Below are 16,533 nucleotides of genomic sequence, written 5' to 3' on the forward strand. Positions count from 1 at the left end.
TATTAAGTATAAACATTTATACTTTAAATGTTTATTCACTTCCTTGTATACTGTCTGTTTTTCCATCCAAGAAGCATGTAAGTGTGAGTACAGAACCCAGTGGTTCCTTAAAACAGGTTCAGGTATATAACCAGCTCTCAAATGTTTGCTGCATGAACAGACTTTATTCTGGTTCTTGTCGATTGTATGTCTGTGTATATTGCAACATGTGCTAGTGCAATGAGGAACAAGTGATAACTTTATGAATTGGATTTGTATTTACACTTCTGTCCTGCCATATGACTGCCCGCAAAACACCTTTGAGCTCAGCTTTCTGTAAGTTAATGCAGCTCTCTATACGTTAATCCAGACAGCTGCTGATTAATGGAATGGCATTCCTGTACCAGGCACATGATTGAGAGGAAGAGGTAAGAGTGCAGAAGCCTAGGAGCAGATTCACAAGCTATGCTTCCTGGGCATGATGTTTGCACCTGGTCACGTGTCTCTGCATGCACATGGGGTAGCACAATTACTCATTCTGGTCAGAGAAGAACAGGGTGAGTACACCAAATCTTCTGAAGAAATGGAGCCCAGGAGACACTTGGCATGAAGTCTTCTCTGAAAACAACACAGTCAAATAGTTCAGAAGGCCAGCCCTGTTCCTGTGGGGCCTTGTACAAAATGCCATAGCTCCCCAGTTTACAGAGGAGAAAACTGAGGCCCAGAGATGGGATAAAGCTGAGCTGCATGGACATAACTGGGGTCATCCAAAGATGTGTGGATGGTCAGAAACATGGCCAGTGTCTCTCAGTATGACCATGACATGACTGTGCCGTGAAGTCAGGTGGTGGTGGTGGTTTTCAATAAGCGCTTTCCAGTGGGTGGTGTCCCTATATATAGTCCCGGTGGGATTGTCACAAGACCACCACCTTAGCCATGAAAATTCAGATTAACTTAGAACTGATATTTTGAAAAAGATTAAAGTAGCTATGACCTGGTCACAAAATAGGGCACTAATTGTGTCTGGTTGTGGCAGTTTTAAATAACATTAAGGCCATAATTCTAATTATTTTTAGAGTTACAGAATACTGGGTAAAGTGTTAAAACACCGATATCCTAGATACAAAGTGTCTTTAAAAACCCACATGAGATGCTGTTGGATTAAGTCCTAAGCAGCAGATGGGGACTAGAAGTCCACATGTGACTGTTGCCTCGGAACAGAGTCAGAACAGAAAGCAGGACCTGGAGAGGTGGCAGGTCCTAAAAGGTACCTCTCAGGCTTCTAGCTGGGGAGCAGATCTTAAGTGCTGTACCCTAAAATCTATCAACCCTGCACTCAGAGGCCACATGCTAGCTCCACCCAGTGGTGGTCCTGCAGAGCTCCCAAGATGGGCCTTTTCCCCAGAGACATGGACCCATCCACATGCCTTTGGCTTGGGGATCCCTGGCAGTCCTGCTGGGCTCCCCAGCACTGTACTGTAGTCTGCATGTGCTCCTCTTCCTTCCTTCCCTCTCTTCTGCCATGGGGGCTGCCCTGAATTGCCACCCCTCCCATCTTCCCTCATGGGCTTTGACGCTAACAAACCCCTCACACAGCTAATTCCACCCTGGCAGCTGTTTCTCCATGGACCCCAACAGACATGCTAGGCTGTGCTCAGTCCCCGGGGCTCCTACTGCTCAGAAGAGTTTTGGAGCATCTTCTCTGAATTGAGGGGCTATGAACTTCATGTCTGTAGTTCCAAGTGGCTTGGAAGCCAGGAACCACAGTGGGTTTGAGTGTGCCATCAAAGCTTTCAGGCTGCTCCTTAGCATCATGCCAGAAAGTCACAAAGCAGAGTCCAACACTTTCCCAGCCTTTTCAGGTGGTCTGGCTTCAGTCTAGGCTTATGCTGATAGAGGGAAGTTCCTGAGCAGCATCCTGACCAGCTTGCCATCCTGTGCCACTTCTCAACTATGTGGCTGATCTTCCTTGGGGTCATTTTTGATTCCCCAGGCTTTGATTCTCCTGTCTCCTCTCTGCAGGAGTGCTGATGGTCTGTGTAGTGATTGGTGCTCGAAAGCTCGGGGTCAACCCAGACAACATCGCCACACCCATTGCAGCCAGCCTGGGAGACCTTATCACGTTGTCCATTCTGGCTTTCGTTAGCAACTTCTTCTATAAATACAAAGGTAGGGGGGCCTCCAAGGAGGAGGGACCCATCAGGAAGGTTGAGTGGGAATGTTTGCACCCAGCCTGCACTGTTCAAATCAGGCACCACAGGAAGGAACCTACGGGGCCTGTTGTGGAGTCAAAGATCCTCCTTTTACAGAAGCAAAGCCTCAAGTCATTAAACAAGTCAAGGTATTCTCCAGCAAGTGCCTCAAGCTCTCCCAGTCATGTTAGATGGGATGCACTGCTCAAGTCAGCAGACATATAGGTTGTCCATTTCCACCTTAGGACCAGGGTGTGTAGAGGCCAGGGACATCCTGAGTCTGGTCTGGTCACTTCAGCACATTCTTGCAGGTGACAGTGCCTCCTTGCAGAAGGCAGTCCATACTGGACACATGTAAACTGCCCAAGAAGTAGCTCTCAAAGAAGAATGTCTCAGTTACGGGCAGCAGCAGCAGCATTTGCTCTCCCTGTAGTCATGAGGCAGGGGAAGCCAGGGCTCCTCAGCCACCTGCTCAGCAGCTGAGGGAGCAGTTCACACATTTTGTAGCAACAGGCCCTCACCAGGTCTCCCCAGGTCTGCCATGGAAACAGAATTTACTCATGCTTGGGCATTGCAGATAGGCAGCACCACCCTTGCCTAGAAGATTCTCCCCTTTTGAGATTCAACAGCTGACCACCTTTCTGAGTGTCACATTGTTTACTTTCCACCTGGCACAGTCTCACCAAGGTGATTTTACATAACTGTTTATATCCAGTAAGTATGGATTCTGAGCACAGTCAGGACCTGGATGCTTTGGTGCAAGTAGCATAAATGAATGGAGTGTGTAGTGATGAAGACAGTGGGGAGTGCTGGGGAATGCGGTGACAGTTAGTGGGAGGAAATGCCCCAGACAATGGAGCAGCTGCACACAGCTTCAATTAATCAGTGCCCTATGGGAACATGGACCCAAGGATTTGAGATATCATCCTGTTTTTACATGCTGGCAACTAAAGCAGAGCCAAAAAAACACTTCTGATTTAGAGTGTTGAGGCATCAGAACCCTTTCTGTCTCAGCTCTGGGACTGGTTTCTTGCCATCCTGGGAAGTGCCTACCACCAACAGTATTTAATGATCTGGGAGATTCTCAAAGTTCATGTCAGTGACAATGAAGAGTTAATAATAATACCTAATTTTATTTTTAAACCAAACTGAATTTAAGACAAGATATGTATATGAGTTAGTCATGTTTTTTGTGTTTTGTTCCTTTTTTAGAAAAAGATCCTCTTCATATTTTTTAAAGATTGTATTTATTTATTTTTAAAGGGAGGGGTAGGGAGGGAGAGAGAAAGAGAAACAAAAATGTATGGTTGCCTCTTGCACGCCCCCTACTGGGGACCTGGTGTGCAACCCAGGCATGTGCCCTGACTGGGAATCAAACCTCTGACCCTTTGGTTCTCAGGCCAGCACTCAATCCAATGAGCCACACCAGCCAGGGCAGGTTAGTCATGTTTGATTTGCAAAATAAATGTGAGTCACAGATATCCCCAGACACTTTCTCTCCACCCCTGCTATACCCCTACTGAAATAGTGTGTTTTAACACACAACTTATTAGATGTTGAATTATTGTTGGATTGTCCATCTCTCCAATTACACTGTGAATTTATCTTGGGTGTACTGGATGGGTGGGGGAGTCATGGCCTAGCATATTGTCAGATAAATCTTCACTGACAAGGTGTGAGCCATCAACTGTCACATCTGCCAGTGTAGTCTGGAAGACAAGCTACATGCAGAGCAATCGAAGTATTCACCACGAGGCTCGGAAAATATGAAGTGGAACCTCTACCGAGGCTTCTGGGAGTTCTAGAAGAATTGGACTAGATGTGAAAATGTCCTGCAAGTCAGCATTCTATAGGCTGCTGTCTCCCAGAGTGTTTGATACTTGCTTAGAGCTCACTGGGGTGGGAGGAGGCAGAAGAAGGTACTTAGGAAAATAGCAAAGCCAGAAGTGAAAGTAAAGGTGGCCGGAATTGAAGACAGAGAGGAGCTTTTCCAGTTGCTTAACAGGATGGAGAAAATACTCTGGAAGATATGGTAGGACAGTTCACCCTAAACTGATGAGGACAGAAGTGTCTCCTCAGACCTCTAGAGCCTTTAGTTCCCAGCCTACCTCTCATCTCTACAGCCCAGGCCTCAGCCCACAAGGCCATGTTGTGTGCTCTGGCCCTGGCCACATGGCTGCATGCATCCCCTTTTTTCTTCTTTTTCTTCCCAGACAATCAGTTTCTGACTTCATTGGTTTGCATTGGCTTCATGGCCCTGACCCCAGTGTGGGTCCTCATTGCAAAGCAGAACCCACCCATCATGAAGATCCTAAAGTTCGGGTGGTTCCCAATCATCCTAGCAATGGTGATCAGCAGGTGAGCATGAATGGGGGTCTCTGCCCCTTCTCTGCTTCTCCATGCCATTCCTTGGCTCTGTGTTCAAGAGAGTGGTGTGAGAACCAAGGAACCCCTGGAGGAAGGTGAGACTCACTTCCCCATGGCCAAGGTTGGATTGAACTACAGCTGTGGGCTCCTTCACTAATTCCCAGTGCTGGTTGTTATACCTCTTTACTCTTCATCTCTGTTTTTCTCACCAAGAACCCTAAACTTGTTTGTTTTGGGAGGCAGTCTTGTTTACAGTTGCCAGAGCACAGGAGAGCCAGGAAGAGCTGAACATGGAAACGTCAGATGAGTGCAACAATGTCATGACTCCTGCCCCATCTTGGTGCTGTGGGATATTGGTCTCTGTTTCCCTGCTGCCACAGCTCTCGCTGGCCTGGCCCCCTGCTTAGATTGCACGGAGTCCCTCACTTGTCCTCAAGACAGTGACTACATGAACACCATTTCACAACATGGATGCTGGTGGGACCTAGAGGGGCTGAGGGATGAGTTTCCATGTAGCCTTGAGCCTTAGCTGAGCCCAGGTCTTCTACCCCTAGCCTCTTTCTCGAGGGCCCTTTCCACTAGCAGACCCAGATGGGGACCACCCCAGTCCTTTCTGATGTGCTTTTCTAACTTTGACTCTCAGAGAGGAGAAGGTATAGTTTAGGTATCTTTGTGTCTGGGTTCCTTACACAAATTGATCTCACTTCTTTAAGGTTCTACAGGTGGGGCAGCCTGTGCTAAACTACAGGGACTAGTGGGAGTGAGGTCTTGCTGTAGCATCTTCCAAGAACAAGGGCAGGAGATGATACTCATGCAGGTGTGTTTTCTGCTAAGGAGCAGCTCAGTTGCAGTTCAGGGGCTCTCGCAGAGACAGAGCCAGCCAACTAAGAGGCCTCCGAAAGGAGTTTGTGGTTTGCAGTTAGTGGACTCATATTATCTGAAGGGCCTTCTAGAACAGTAAGACTAGACTAGAGATGAAAATGTATGTGTGGGGTGCAGAGGACACTGGAGACACAGACTGTCTATAACAGGGATTTTGCATAGGGGTAAGGAAAGTGTTTGCTAAGATGAAAAGACAACCTGATTAGGCAGTTTATTTAGAGAATATTTGCAAGGCAACTTACAAGTCTAAACTCTAATCATTTGACTGACATTTGCTCTCTCCCCAGTTTCGGAGGGCTCATCTTGAACAAAACCATTTCTAAAGAGCACTACAAAGGAATGGCCATATTTACTCCCATCATATGTGGTAGGTATTGGCAATCCCCATCACCTCAGATCCCTGGGCTGGGTTGGCCCCCTGGGCCCAGGTGGTGGGACCTGAGCAGCAGTGATGTCAGAGGTCCAGTCCCAGGCCCTCAGAGGCAGAGTTAGGAAACTGGGTGCTCAGAGACTACTGAGGCTGATTTTCCTCAGGTAGAAGGAGACTCCATGGGAAAACCAATGCCCATTGCTCCACCAGATCACACCCTGCTCTTCATAGGTGCCCCTGAGACCTGAGCTTTCCCACAGAGCTTGAATGCACACAGAATTCAACCCAGGATTCTCTGGCACCAGCAGAATGAATGTGGCCTTCAGAACTGGGGTGTTGACCTCTCATGGTCTCTCTTTTATTTTTAGTTTAGATTCATTGGTGATATTTAAAACTCAGACATTTACACAGAAATATGTATTTCTGTATTCTCAAAAAGCAAGTCTGTAACAATACTGGGTTTACATTGGGGGAAGGGCAGGAATCAGCTGCCACTGAGACAGGACTTATGCTATCCAATTTGCCTCAGTTCCCTCCATTTCCTGTTGTATTCCACCTAACTCTTCACTGATTCATTTTCTAGATTTAGATCCTGTGAGCATTTGTGTGAGAATCCCCCTTTTAACCAAAGCTTGGTATGTGTCTGGTTTCTGAAAAGGCTGAGTAAACGGGACCACTGACCAGGGGACGAACCAAACATGGTAACTGATTGCACAGTTTGCTTGGTGCCCAGGCTCTGGCTTTCTGGGAATTCAGAAGCAGGCTTCAGAGGTTCTTGGCCCTGCCCCACTCCCTCTACTTCCATGGGAACTCAGGCCTGTGTTCCTTGCATGTCAGTAGGCTACCCAATAGGCCTGTACCTCGACAGAGTCCCACAGGGCCCATTCCCAGTGCAAGGGCTGGCCACTGTGAGTGAGGACAGCAACAGCTAAGTCAGGTACAGATGGCCATAAGCTTGGAAAGATATCCTGGGAATGCACCGACTCAAATACCTATAGGGGTCAAACAAGCAATTTGAGCAAGTTAAGCAGGTAAGACAAGAGCTAGGCAGTAAGGAGTGATGGGGAGCAGGGCATGTGTTTCTAGGGTGAAGGGAGTAGTGCCTGTTTATCTCTGGCCCCTTGTCGCCTGGTAGGCACTAAAGTCCAGAGTTGCTTTGAGCTGACTTTTTAAGAAAAGCTGAGAATCTGTATTGAAGATCTATTTTGTAAATGCTACCAATTAATTTGAGTTATTTTATTGTTTTAATCATTTGTGGGCAAGGCAAAATAGATCTGTAGCCATCCTGTGCCCACAGACATTTTTTGCATTTTCTGGAAGCCCAAGGCAGTTGGTCTTTGCCCCTGGAGATCACTGGGATACATCCGGCCCAGTGAGAGATTGTTCTCCATGGAGCTGAGGAAATAGAATGGGGGCAGCCCAACTCATCTCAAATGGAGATGGTCGCTACCAGTGGTCCCTGTTCTCTGCCAGCCCCAAAGTCTGCCCCTGCAGAAGGAGCTCAGCATGGCACGGGACACACTATCAGCTCCCTGTGGAAGTCAGGAGCCTCAGCAATAAGCCCCAGCTCTGTCACCATACGATCACCTCTCCTTTCCTTGATGATCTTGCCCACTGTTCCCTTTCCTTCCTACCTTGAGGTGAAAATCCCTTCCCCCCCCCCCCCCCCAGATATTCCAGTCAGTAGTCTGGTTCTTGTCATTTCCTCCAACTTTGAGTACCTTATGAAGGTATTCTCTCATAGACCAAGTCATCTGCTCTCCTCCTTCTCTTGCCCTCCCTTGTTTTCTGAATTCCCTCCCTTCCCGCCGTTCACAGTCCCTCTACCCAACAAATGTACCGAGAATCTACTTTGCCACACTTTCTTTACCTGAAGAGCTGTTAAGGTGATGCATTTACTACCTGATATCAAACAAGATCTGTGGTCAAGTAAGAAGGAATATAAGGAGATCAAGTGCTCAATCAGTCAAGGAAGAATTCCTTGAGAAAGTAAACTTAAAATATGGGATAGAACTCAGAGACTGGCATAAAGGAGGGGAAACAAGATTCTTTTTCTCCTTGCAGGTGTTGGTGGCAATCTGGTGGCCATTCAGACCAGCCGGATCTCCACCTATCTGCATATGTGGAGCACGCCTGGGGTCCTACCCCTCTGGATGAAAAAATTCTGGCCTAACCCATGCTCCACTTTCTGTACTTCAGGTGGGTCTGCTATCCTTTGGAGGCCATTTGGCCATTTCTTTGAACAAGTAAAAATTAATGTCACTGAAATCTGGTGTTTATAACAATAATTTCTAAGACCATTGCTGACCTCAACACAGATCATCTTCAAAGACACAGTCCATTCTCCCAGATACCTGACTCCCCACCTCTGCCTTTAGTTGATTGATTCATTCAGTCAAATATTGATCAAATATCTACTGGGTACTAGATGTCAGGTTACAATGGTGACAGAGAAAGTTGTTTCTTGCCCTCCATATATATATATGATCTAGAAGAATAGGTGAACACACCAAAAAATTAATACATAATTACAAATTGTGATATACTCTATAAGTCAAAAAGTATTATTGGGTACAATGAAAAAGAATTACAGGACATACATTTGGGGTTAGAAAGTTCCTCTGTGAGGATGAGCATGGGTTGGTTGGGGAGGAGGCATGCTGAAACAGGAGGAGCATTTGAGGCAGAGGGGACAGCCTGAGCAAAGGCCCAGAAGCAGGAAGGAGCTTATTTGCCAGTTTGAAGAACTCAAAGGCCAGTGAGACCTGAGTATAAGGAGCAAGGGAGAGGATGAAGGAAACTGAGGCTAGAAAGATGGGGAGGAGTTAATCACCTTGGGCCTTGTAGCTTGAGAAAGGAGACTGGATTTTATTCGTAGAACTATTGGAAATCATTGTAGGTGTTTTATCTTTTTCTTGCTTTTAAAAAATGCAATTACATTTTCTTTTACCATTTCCTATTTCAAGAACTGCCTTTAGCCATTCTTTTGGGATAGGTCTGCTGGCACATTCCTGAAGGGTACTCTCAGTGGATATAACTTTGGGGGTTAGTTTAACACTTGAAAAATGTGCCACCCTTCTGACCTTGTTTTCTTTTTTGTTTGTTTGTTTTTGTTTTTTTTTTAATTTTTTAAATTTATTTTTATTTTTTATTGTTATTCAGTTACAATTGTCTGCATTTTCTCCCCATCCCTCCACCCCACCCCAGCCAATCCCACCTCCCTCTCCCCAGTATCCCCTCCCCACTCCCCTCTGGCTATTGTTACATTGTTCTTAATTTCAATGTCTCTGGTTATATTTTGTTTGCTTTTTTATTTTGTTGACCTTGTTTTCTGATGAGAAATTGCCATCATTTGAATTATCTGTTGTATACATAAGGTATCATTTATTTCTCTGTTGTTTATTTAAAGACTTTTTCTTTATAGGCTTAGTATTATTATTGGTCTGGATTTCTTTGTGGTTATCCTATTTGGATTCACTCAGCTCCCTGGGTACATAGTATCTTTTCCCAAATTTGGGAAATTTTAAGCCATTATTTCTTTAAATACTTTTTCAATCCCACTCTTTCTTGTTTCCTTCTGGTGTTCTAATGAGGGGAAGGTTTGATCTTTTGTTATGGTCCCACAAGTCTCTGAGGTGCTCTTTAGTTTTTTCCCAGTACATATCACTCTCTGTTATTTAAATTGGCTAATTTCTGTAGTTTTTTTTCATCACATTTACTCATTTTTTCCTCTGTCCTCTCCATTCTGCTATTGATGCTTTCATTGAGTTGTTTGGATTTTTTGGCTATTGTATTTTTTTCAGTTCTCAAATTTCCATATGGTTCTTTTTTATCTTCTTTTCTGAGATTTTTCTATATTTATCCTATGTTTCATGTGTTTGTAATTGCTATCACCCCTATAAACCTAGTAACATTTGCCCCCATACATAGTTATTACAATATTAAAATTACATTTTAAAAATGGATTCATTAAGATCACTTTCACATAATTCTGCCATTTGTGTCATCTTAGTGTCTATTAGTTGTCTTTTCTTATGTACTTGAGATTTTTCTTGCTATAATGAATGATTTTAGATTGAATCACATACATTTCGAGTATTATGTTATAAGACTCTGGACTTATGCAACACTTGGGGAAAAGGAATGCACTGCTTTTCCTTTCTGCCAGGCAGGAGTGAAAGTCCAGATTCCCCGTCCTTCTCCAGTGATACCTTAGGGGGAAAGGAACACCTCCTTACCCTAGTAGTGTAAGAGTCCATGTTCCTCTGACACCTCTTTTGCTGGGAGGTAGAGGGATGCCTTATTATTGCTCCCACATCGCCTTCACTGATATGGTGAGTGTATGTGTGGCGGGGGGCGGGGTGGTCTTCATTACCACTAGGCAGAGTACCACTTATTTTCTATTACTCTGCCTTAACATTCCACCTGGATCAGGCAGAGGGAAGTCCAGGCTACTCACTTGGCCTTTGCTGGTAGAGATGTGGCTGCTGTGGTGTTTGGCTACAATAAAGTAGTTATTGTCTAAGAGTTTTCTGTTTTGCTAGGCTGCTCCTTTTCTGGACCTTGGGCTAGAGAAAGCAAACTTCTGTTGAGTCTTTTTGGTCAGTGCCCATTGGTAACTAAATTCTCCAGCATCCAGTCTGGGGTACGTGAAGCCAAAAAAACCAATTTGGGAAACAACACCATGTTGTTCCCTGGACCCTGAGGTCCCTAGGCAGCTTGCCTTCTTTCTCTACCTTTCAGAATCTTCTCACGTTTGTTTTTATATAATATCCAGGGTTTTTAGTTGTATTTACTAAGAAGAATAGGAGTAAGTATGTCTGTTTCATCTTGTCTAGAAGGGGAAGTTACTATTGTATTTTGACTTTCATTTGTATATAGGGAAAGCATTTACTTTCTTTTAGGGGGGGAGGAAATAATTTTTAATGTTTTTTTTTCTTTACAAATACACTAGAGAATCATCCAATACTGCCAGCATTGAATGCAATCCTGGGCACAAATCTGTACACTCCTTTGCAACTGGTCCTGTCATGGCAGAACGTTTCATTTCACCTTTATTGTTTACTCTGACCCCTGCATTATCTTCAAAGTAAAGAAACACACAATCTTTTCTGTCACAATCTTTTCTCCCCAGTATGACTTTGTTGTTGAATTACTACTGCTGGATGTACCTTCTTTCTGAGCTCTGGTTTGCCTTTTTGGACAGTGGCCATCACCATGTCACCCACACCAGCAGCAGGAAGTCTGTTCAGTCATCCCTTGATCCCCTTCACAGAGATGATCGATAAATATTTGGCTCCTGGGTTGTTAGCACAGTTAATCACTGTTCCTACCAGAAGACCAAGGGAAATCCAGAATTTCACAACAGAGGACCCACCACATTCTCACTTCAACATCTTGATTGCCGGAAAGGGATAGGAAGCTACTTTCTATATTATTTAGGTACTTGTCTCAGTTCAGGCTGCTATAACAGAAACATAAAACAATAAACAAATTTATTTTTTCATAGTTCTGGTGGCTGAAAGTCCAAGCTCAAGGCACCAGCAGATCCATGTCTGTTGAGGGTCTGCTTCCTGATTTATAGACAGCTGTCATCTCACTGTGTCCTCATGTGGTTGAAAGGGTGAGAGAGCTTTCTGGGGTCTCTCTTATAAGGGCACGAATCCTGTTCATGAGGATTCCACCATCAGGACCTAGTTACCTTACAAAGGCCCTGCCTCCAAATATCATCACGTTTTAGGTTACATTACAACATGGATTTTGGGTAGAAACTCTCTGTAGCAGCACCTAAATACTTGCTAAATTCTTTATGTGGCTTTGTATAAATTTTCTTGAGTTTTTTATCAGCTGGTAATAATAGTTATTTTGCTTACTCTTTAAGTTTTTTACAACTTGTCTAATTTTCTACACCTTATCTAATTTTTATCATGAATAGATTTTGGTGCTCTTGTGTGTTTCCATTCTTTCTCTATATATTATTTTATAGTAGACTTTTCAGCTTCTAAGCTACATATGATTTTTTTCTTTTTCCTTTTTAAGTTGATAAAATATATTATGTTAACTCATAAGCAAATGGAGGCTTACTTTTCATTGAAACTCTTTGTGTTTGAAAAACCCATCATATTCACGTGTTATAGTTTTAACGAGATGGGCAGGGTAAATCACATTTCTTGCAGAGTTTCAAACTCATAGAGTGCTAGATCCTGAAGAGAGTGGTGATCACTCCCACCCACCAATGTGTCGAAGGCCCCATGAGTGCACCACCCTCCCTGTTCACTTAACTTCACACGCTGAGCCTTTGTTTTTTCACACTCTGGGTCTTCCCACCTTAAGCCCCTTGCACATTCTCTTTCTTCTGACCAGGATCTTCCCCCCAGATTCAAAATTTACCTTAAATGTCATCCCCTTGAGAGAGCTTCCAATCTCTAGTAGCTCATTCCCACTAATAGACACTTTATTTTCTTCCACATTACCCTGGCTTATTTTATTCCTAGTGCTTGTCCCAATTTGAAATGACCTTTCTTGTTTGTTTCTGCTGCTCAATTCCAGTTTTTCTCTCTTCTCTTAAAGTGTCAGCCCATGAGGGAAGGGATGGGACTATATTCCCATCTGCAGAAACATGCCTGCAACATAGTCTACCAGGACTGTGGGAACTACCCTTTGGCACCTTCAGGAAGTAGCTGAATGAATGTGGATGCCTTACTAAACTGTCACATTCCTAAGTGGCCTCTGCTGCCAGGCAAGTCATGCAACCTCCTTGGTTCTGTTTATTACAGACATCAATTCCATGTCAGCTCGAATTCTGATCTTTCTGGTGATTCCGGGCCATCTGATATTCTTGTATGTTATTTACCTGGTGGAAGACCATTCGGTCCCAAACAGCAAGATCTTTGTGGCATTCTATCTACTAGCAGGCCTGATCCAGGTAAGGACAGCTGTTGCAGCAGCAAAGCAGCATTCAGTGGTTAGGCAGCTAGCAAGCTTTGTTCCCTGACCTGGGAGAGATGCTAAGGAGGTGGAGTTGGATGTTCCTGAACATGCAGGGCACGGTACCCATCAAGTTAACTTGTTCAAGGCCAAGGGCATGATGCAGACCCAGAGGCCACTTCACACTCCATACTGGATACTCCATTCTGCACACTCCACATAGCATACTCCATGTTGCACACTGCATAGGCCACCATCCACACAGTACATTCATTATTCCACCCTTCACAAGGACAGTTCTCATTGCATACGGCTCACTCCTCACCAGAGGATCAGCGGAGCCATCCTGAAAATGCAGAATGTTACCGTGAAGCAAGCTGACTATCAGATCCAGCTGATGAACTGGCCCATGTACATCACTCAGCACAGACAGGAGGTGGGCAGGGACCAGATCCCTGCTGGGGTGTTCTAAAAGGCATGTGTGGACTTTAGTCATGCTGGATGGTGATAAGGACATGAAAGATTAAGTTTGTGCCTACTGGTACCTGCCTCAAAGATTAAGGACACAGCAGAGCAGACTCTGCCAGGCTGGTTGATTTCCCTGTGGGCCTGGGGCCTCTGCAGGGATTACTGTGGGCACTGTTGGGCAATTCTAAGGGACTAGCATTTTCAAGTCCTTGAGTTGTGGCATTTATAGTCACAGCATGTCCCTGACCCTGAAGAATAGGCTGGGGCAGTCTGAGAAACTGTCCTGAGCAGTAGCAGAAAGAGGCTGGGGTCAGCCTGCAACAAGGGACTGAGAAGCCCTGAGATCTGACTAGGGCTGTGTGAACTACCCCATAGCACATTCAAAAAAGGCCAACCATCCAAAACTACCCATGAGAGGGTCTCCAGAAAACCCAAGTTCAAGTCTCAGCAATTTTTGTGTCTAAGGTTCCAAGGATGTTGAGTGGAGCTGGTGCATTAGAGAAGATGAAGGCTAATGAGTAGCAGCAGGTCTGTCTGGCTCTTCAGCATGCCAGAAGCAGGGCCCAACCACAGGGAGGAAGGCTAGGCAAGTGTGGAAGAGGACGGACTTCTTTAGCCCCTGCGTGAGCTCATAGTTTGGTGTCAGACCTCAAGAGAAGCTCGGGGAAGGGGAACTACCTGGGGTTGATGTGTCCACCTCAGTGTTTGCCCTTGAAATCTGCTAGTGTTTCTTAATGACACTTGACTTTCTGTCTTGGTCTTTGCCTTTTGTGTCTGCCAGGTGACAATCCTGCTGTACCTGGCAGAAGTGATGGCTCGGCTGACGTGGCACCAGGCCCTGGATCCTGACAACCACTGTATCCCCTACCTCACAGGGCTAGGGGACCTCCTAGGGACGGGCCTCCTAGCACTCTGCTTTCTTATCAGCTGGTCATTGCAGAGTGAAACAGAACTGGATAGAATTTCAGGATCAGCATCTGGACCTTCCTAATGAGACCAGGCAGTTCCAATTAGTCAATAAAATTTTTCCTCACACCAGTGGGGTACACAATGCAGTCCCCCTTGGCTGGGTCCTTAGGTCTCCCTGCCTCTAAAGTGGCCCTATGTCAGTCAGCTAAGGAGACTCTGACCCATACACTTTGACCCTGGCATTGGAAGCTGAGTCCATGATGGAGCCTAAAATTTAGAAGCACTCTTTGTTTGTGAATGTGACTGCATATGTCTACATGGTGGACAAGCATGTGAATGAGTGCACATATGTGTGGAGAGCAGGGTACTGAGGCCTAAAGATTCTGAAGGAAGAGGCATGTCCAGTGCACTTTGGGGGATGTGTGGCCCTGTTTCGTGCAGTACAGCCCACTGGGATAGAGCAGGAAAAAGATCCACGTGTGCCCAAGCTTCAGGACACCGTGAACCTTGGCTTAACTGCTATCTTCACCAGGTCCAGCTCCATGGACCATTTTTGGTGTGCCCTGCAAATGTGTGCAGCCCTTCCTAGAATGGGGGCCTTATACATCCCCTCATCTGCTCCCAGCTGTTACTCTTGTCACTGCTTTTTTTTTTTTTACCTTTTTCTTTCTTTTTATGTTTTCTTTAAGAAAAAAACTCTGTTTAGATTTTAATGATTAGAAAAGTGTAAAATAAAGCATAGAATATATTACATTTGTCATTTGTATTTGTAAAAATATTAATGTAGTTATGATACTTGGGTCTATGTGTAATAGAAACCTCTGGCATTTCTCTAGTGCAATGTTTGTCATAACTGTAGTCTCCAAGCCTAGAAGAATCAACATTACCAGAGAACTTGTTAGTAATATGGATTATAAATCTTCCCTTTCCCCAGACCCAGCAATGTTTAACCAGCCCTCCAGGTGTTTCTGATACACTCTTTCATTTGAGAACCACTGCTCCAGAACTCTGTCTAAAAAAAAAAAAAAAAAAATTGCCCTGGGTGGTGTAGCTCAGTGGATTGAGTGCAGGCCTGTGAACTAAAGGGTCACTGGTTCAATTCCCAGTCAGGGCACATGCTTGGGTTTCAGGCCAGGTTCCCAGTAGGGGGCACACCAGAGGCAACCACACATTGATGTTTCTCTCCCTCTCTTTCTCCATCTCTTCTCCTCTAAAACTAAATAAAATCTTTAAAAAAATAAAAATTTATATATACATATATACACACACATGCACACATACTCACTAATTGTTTTTTATTAGCTCATCATAACAACTTTAGCCATGATTTAACTGAAATTATTATCTTTTGTTGACCTTAAATAAAGAAACAGCCAGGTATTTTTCCAGCAACATGGGTTTATTGGGAACAACAAAGAATTGCAATTTGAGACATGCAGTCTAATGGTGACCATGTGCAAGTGCAGGGAAGCAAAGGAGAGGAACAGTTTTATAGGTGTGGGAGGGCTGTTGTAAGTGAAGAGTCTATTGGCAAAAACTGAAAGTTTGAAGTATTGTGAGGTTTTGTTGGCTGACTTACAGCAGTCTCCCATTGACTGAGCTGTTACTTGCCAAGGGTGAGTCAGTCTTCCTCCTGCTCAGGTAGTAAAGTAGTATCACTTCCTTTTGGAGTTGCAAGATGTATCTCTTTCTGGTGTTCTCAGTAGTGTGTGTTGAGTGACTTGCATTAGAGTTCTCTCTTCTACCCTCCAAATTCCATTTTAAATGTGCTTTCTGTTTATTAATTTTCATGCTTCAAATGGTAAAAAAGCATTCGACAAATATTGACCAAGAACCTGTTGTATCAGTCAGTGTCCCAGAAGGAAAGAGATGCCAGCTGAGTAATTGGGCAGGGTTTAAGGAAGAGACATTTAACAGTTTCTTGGGAACAATGAGTGGTGATATACCCTGGGCCTGCACGCAGTGGGGACCTGCTACTGAAGCAGGGTGCAGCCAAGAGGAGGGCCCCAAGAAGGGATTTGTAATGGGGTCCAGGACTCAGGTGTCCAGGAAACATTAGAAAAATGTATATAGGATGTCCTCACCCCTACAGGCCTGAGCCAGGGGGGATGGGACACATGGAACAGGGCCATTCAGAGGCTGTTTTGGGTAGCAAGAGCTTTGCAGCTAACCCCAGGCACGGTCATTTAACATATCTATAACCTTTAACTGGTTTCATGGATGTGTTAAATAGCTGTGGCCCTGCTTTGAGCCAGGGAGATGGGAGTGACTTCCACCCAAGATGGGACTGGGAAGCAACTCCCCCTGGTTACAGGGCCTGCGTGAGAGCTTGGAGATGATTGGCTCCATGCTATGGGGCCACACCTGCCCAGACTTACTATGGCAGCCCAGTAAAGCTGGAAGAATACAGGGATGCTGGCAGGTGTAGCTGACTGTAGG

The 16,533-nt window shown here is 44.8% G+C and overlaps 1 protein-coding gene and 1 pseudogene across 3 annotated transcripts in view; one reads left to right on the forward strand and one right to left on the reverse strand.

Annotated features, from left to right (window-relative positions):
• The window catches only part of SLC41A3 (solute carrier family 41 member 3), a 78,394-nt gene extending 63,497 nt beyond the window's left edge, over nt 1-14,897 (forward strand). For all 3 annotated transcript variants that reach the window (XM_071219512.1, XM_024580391.3, XM_045188021.2), the window contains 6 exons: nt 2,002-2,148; nt 4,385-4,529; nt 5,708-5,787; nt 7,855-7,989; nt 12,567-12,715; nt 13,967-14,897. In XM_071219512.1, coding sequence (XP_071075613.1) covers nt 2,002-2,148; nt 4,385-4,529; nt 5,708-5,787; nt 7,855-7,989; nt 12,567-12,715; nt 13,967-14,176 — 866 coding nt within the window. In that variant the 3' untranslated portion in view covers nt 14,177-14,897. The remainder of the gene's footprint in view (nt 1-2,001; nt 2,149-4,384; nt 4,530-5,707; nt 5,788-7,854; nt 7,990-12,566; nt 12,716-13,966) is intronic.
• Nucleotides 10,749-11,881, reverse strand: LOC112322831 (large ribosomal subunit protein uL14-like; annotated as a pseudogene).
• Nucleotides 14,898-16,533: the final 1,636 nt, after the last annotated feature.

Source organism: Desmodus rotundus, chromosome 10 (assembly GCF_022682495.2).
Source record: "Desmodus rotundus isolate HL8 chromosome 10, HLdesRot8A.1, whole genome shotgun sequence".
NCBI lineage: Eukaryota > Metazoa > Chordata > Mammalia > Chiroptera > Phyllostomidae > Desmodus > Desmodus rotundus.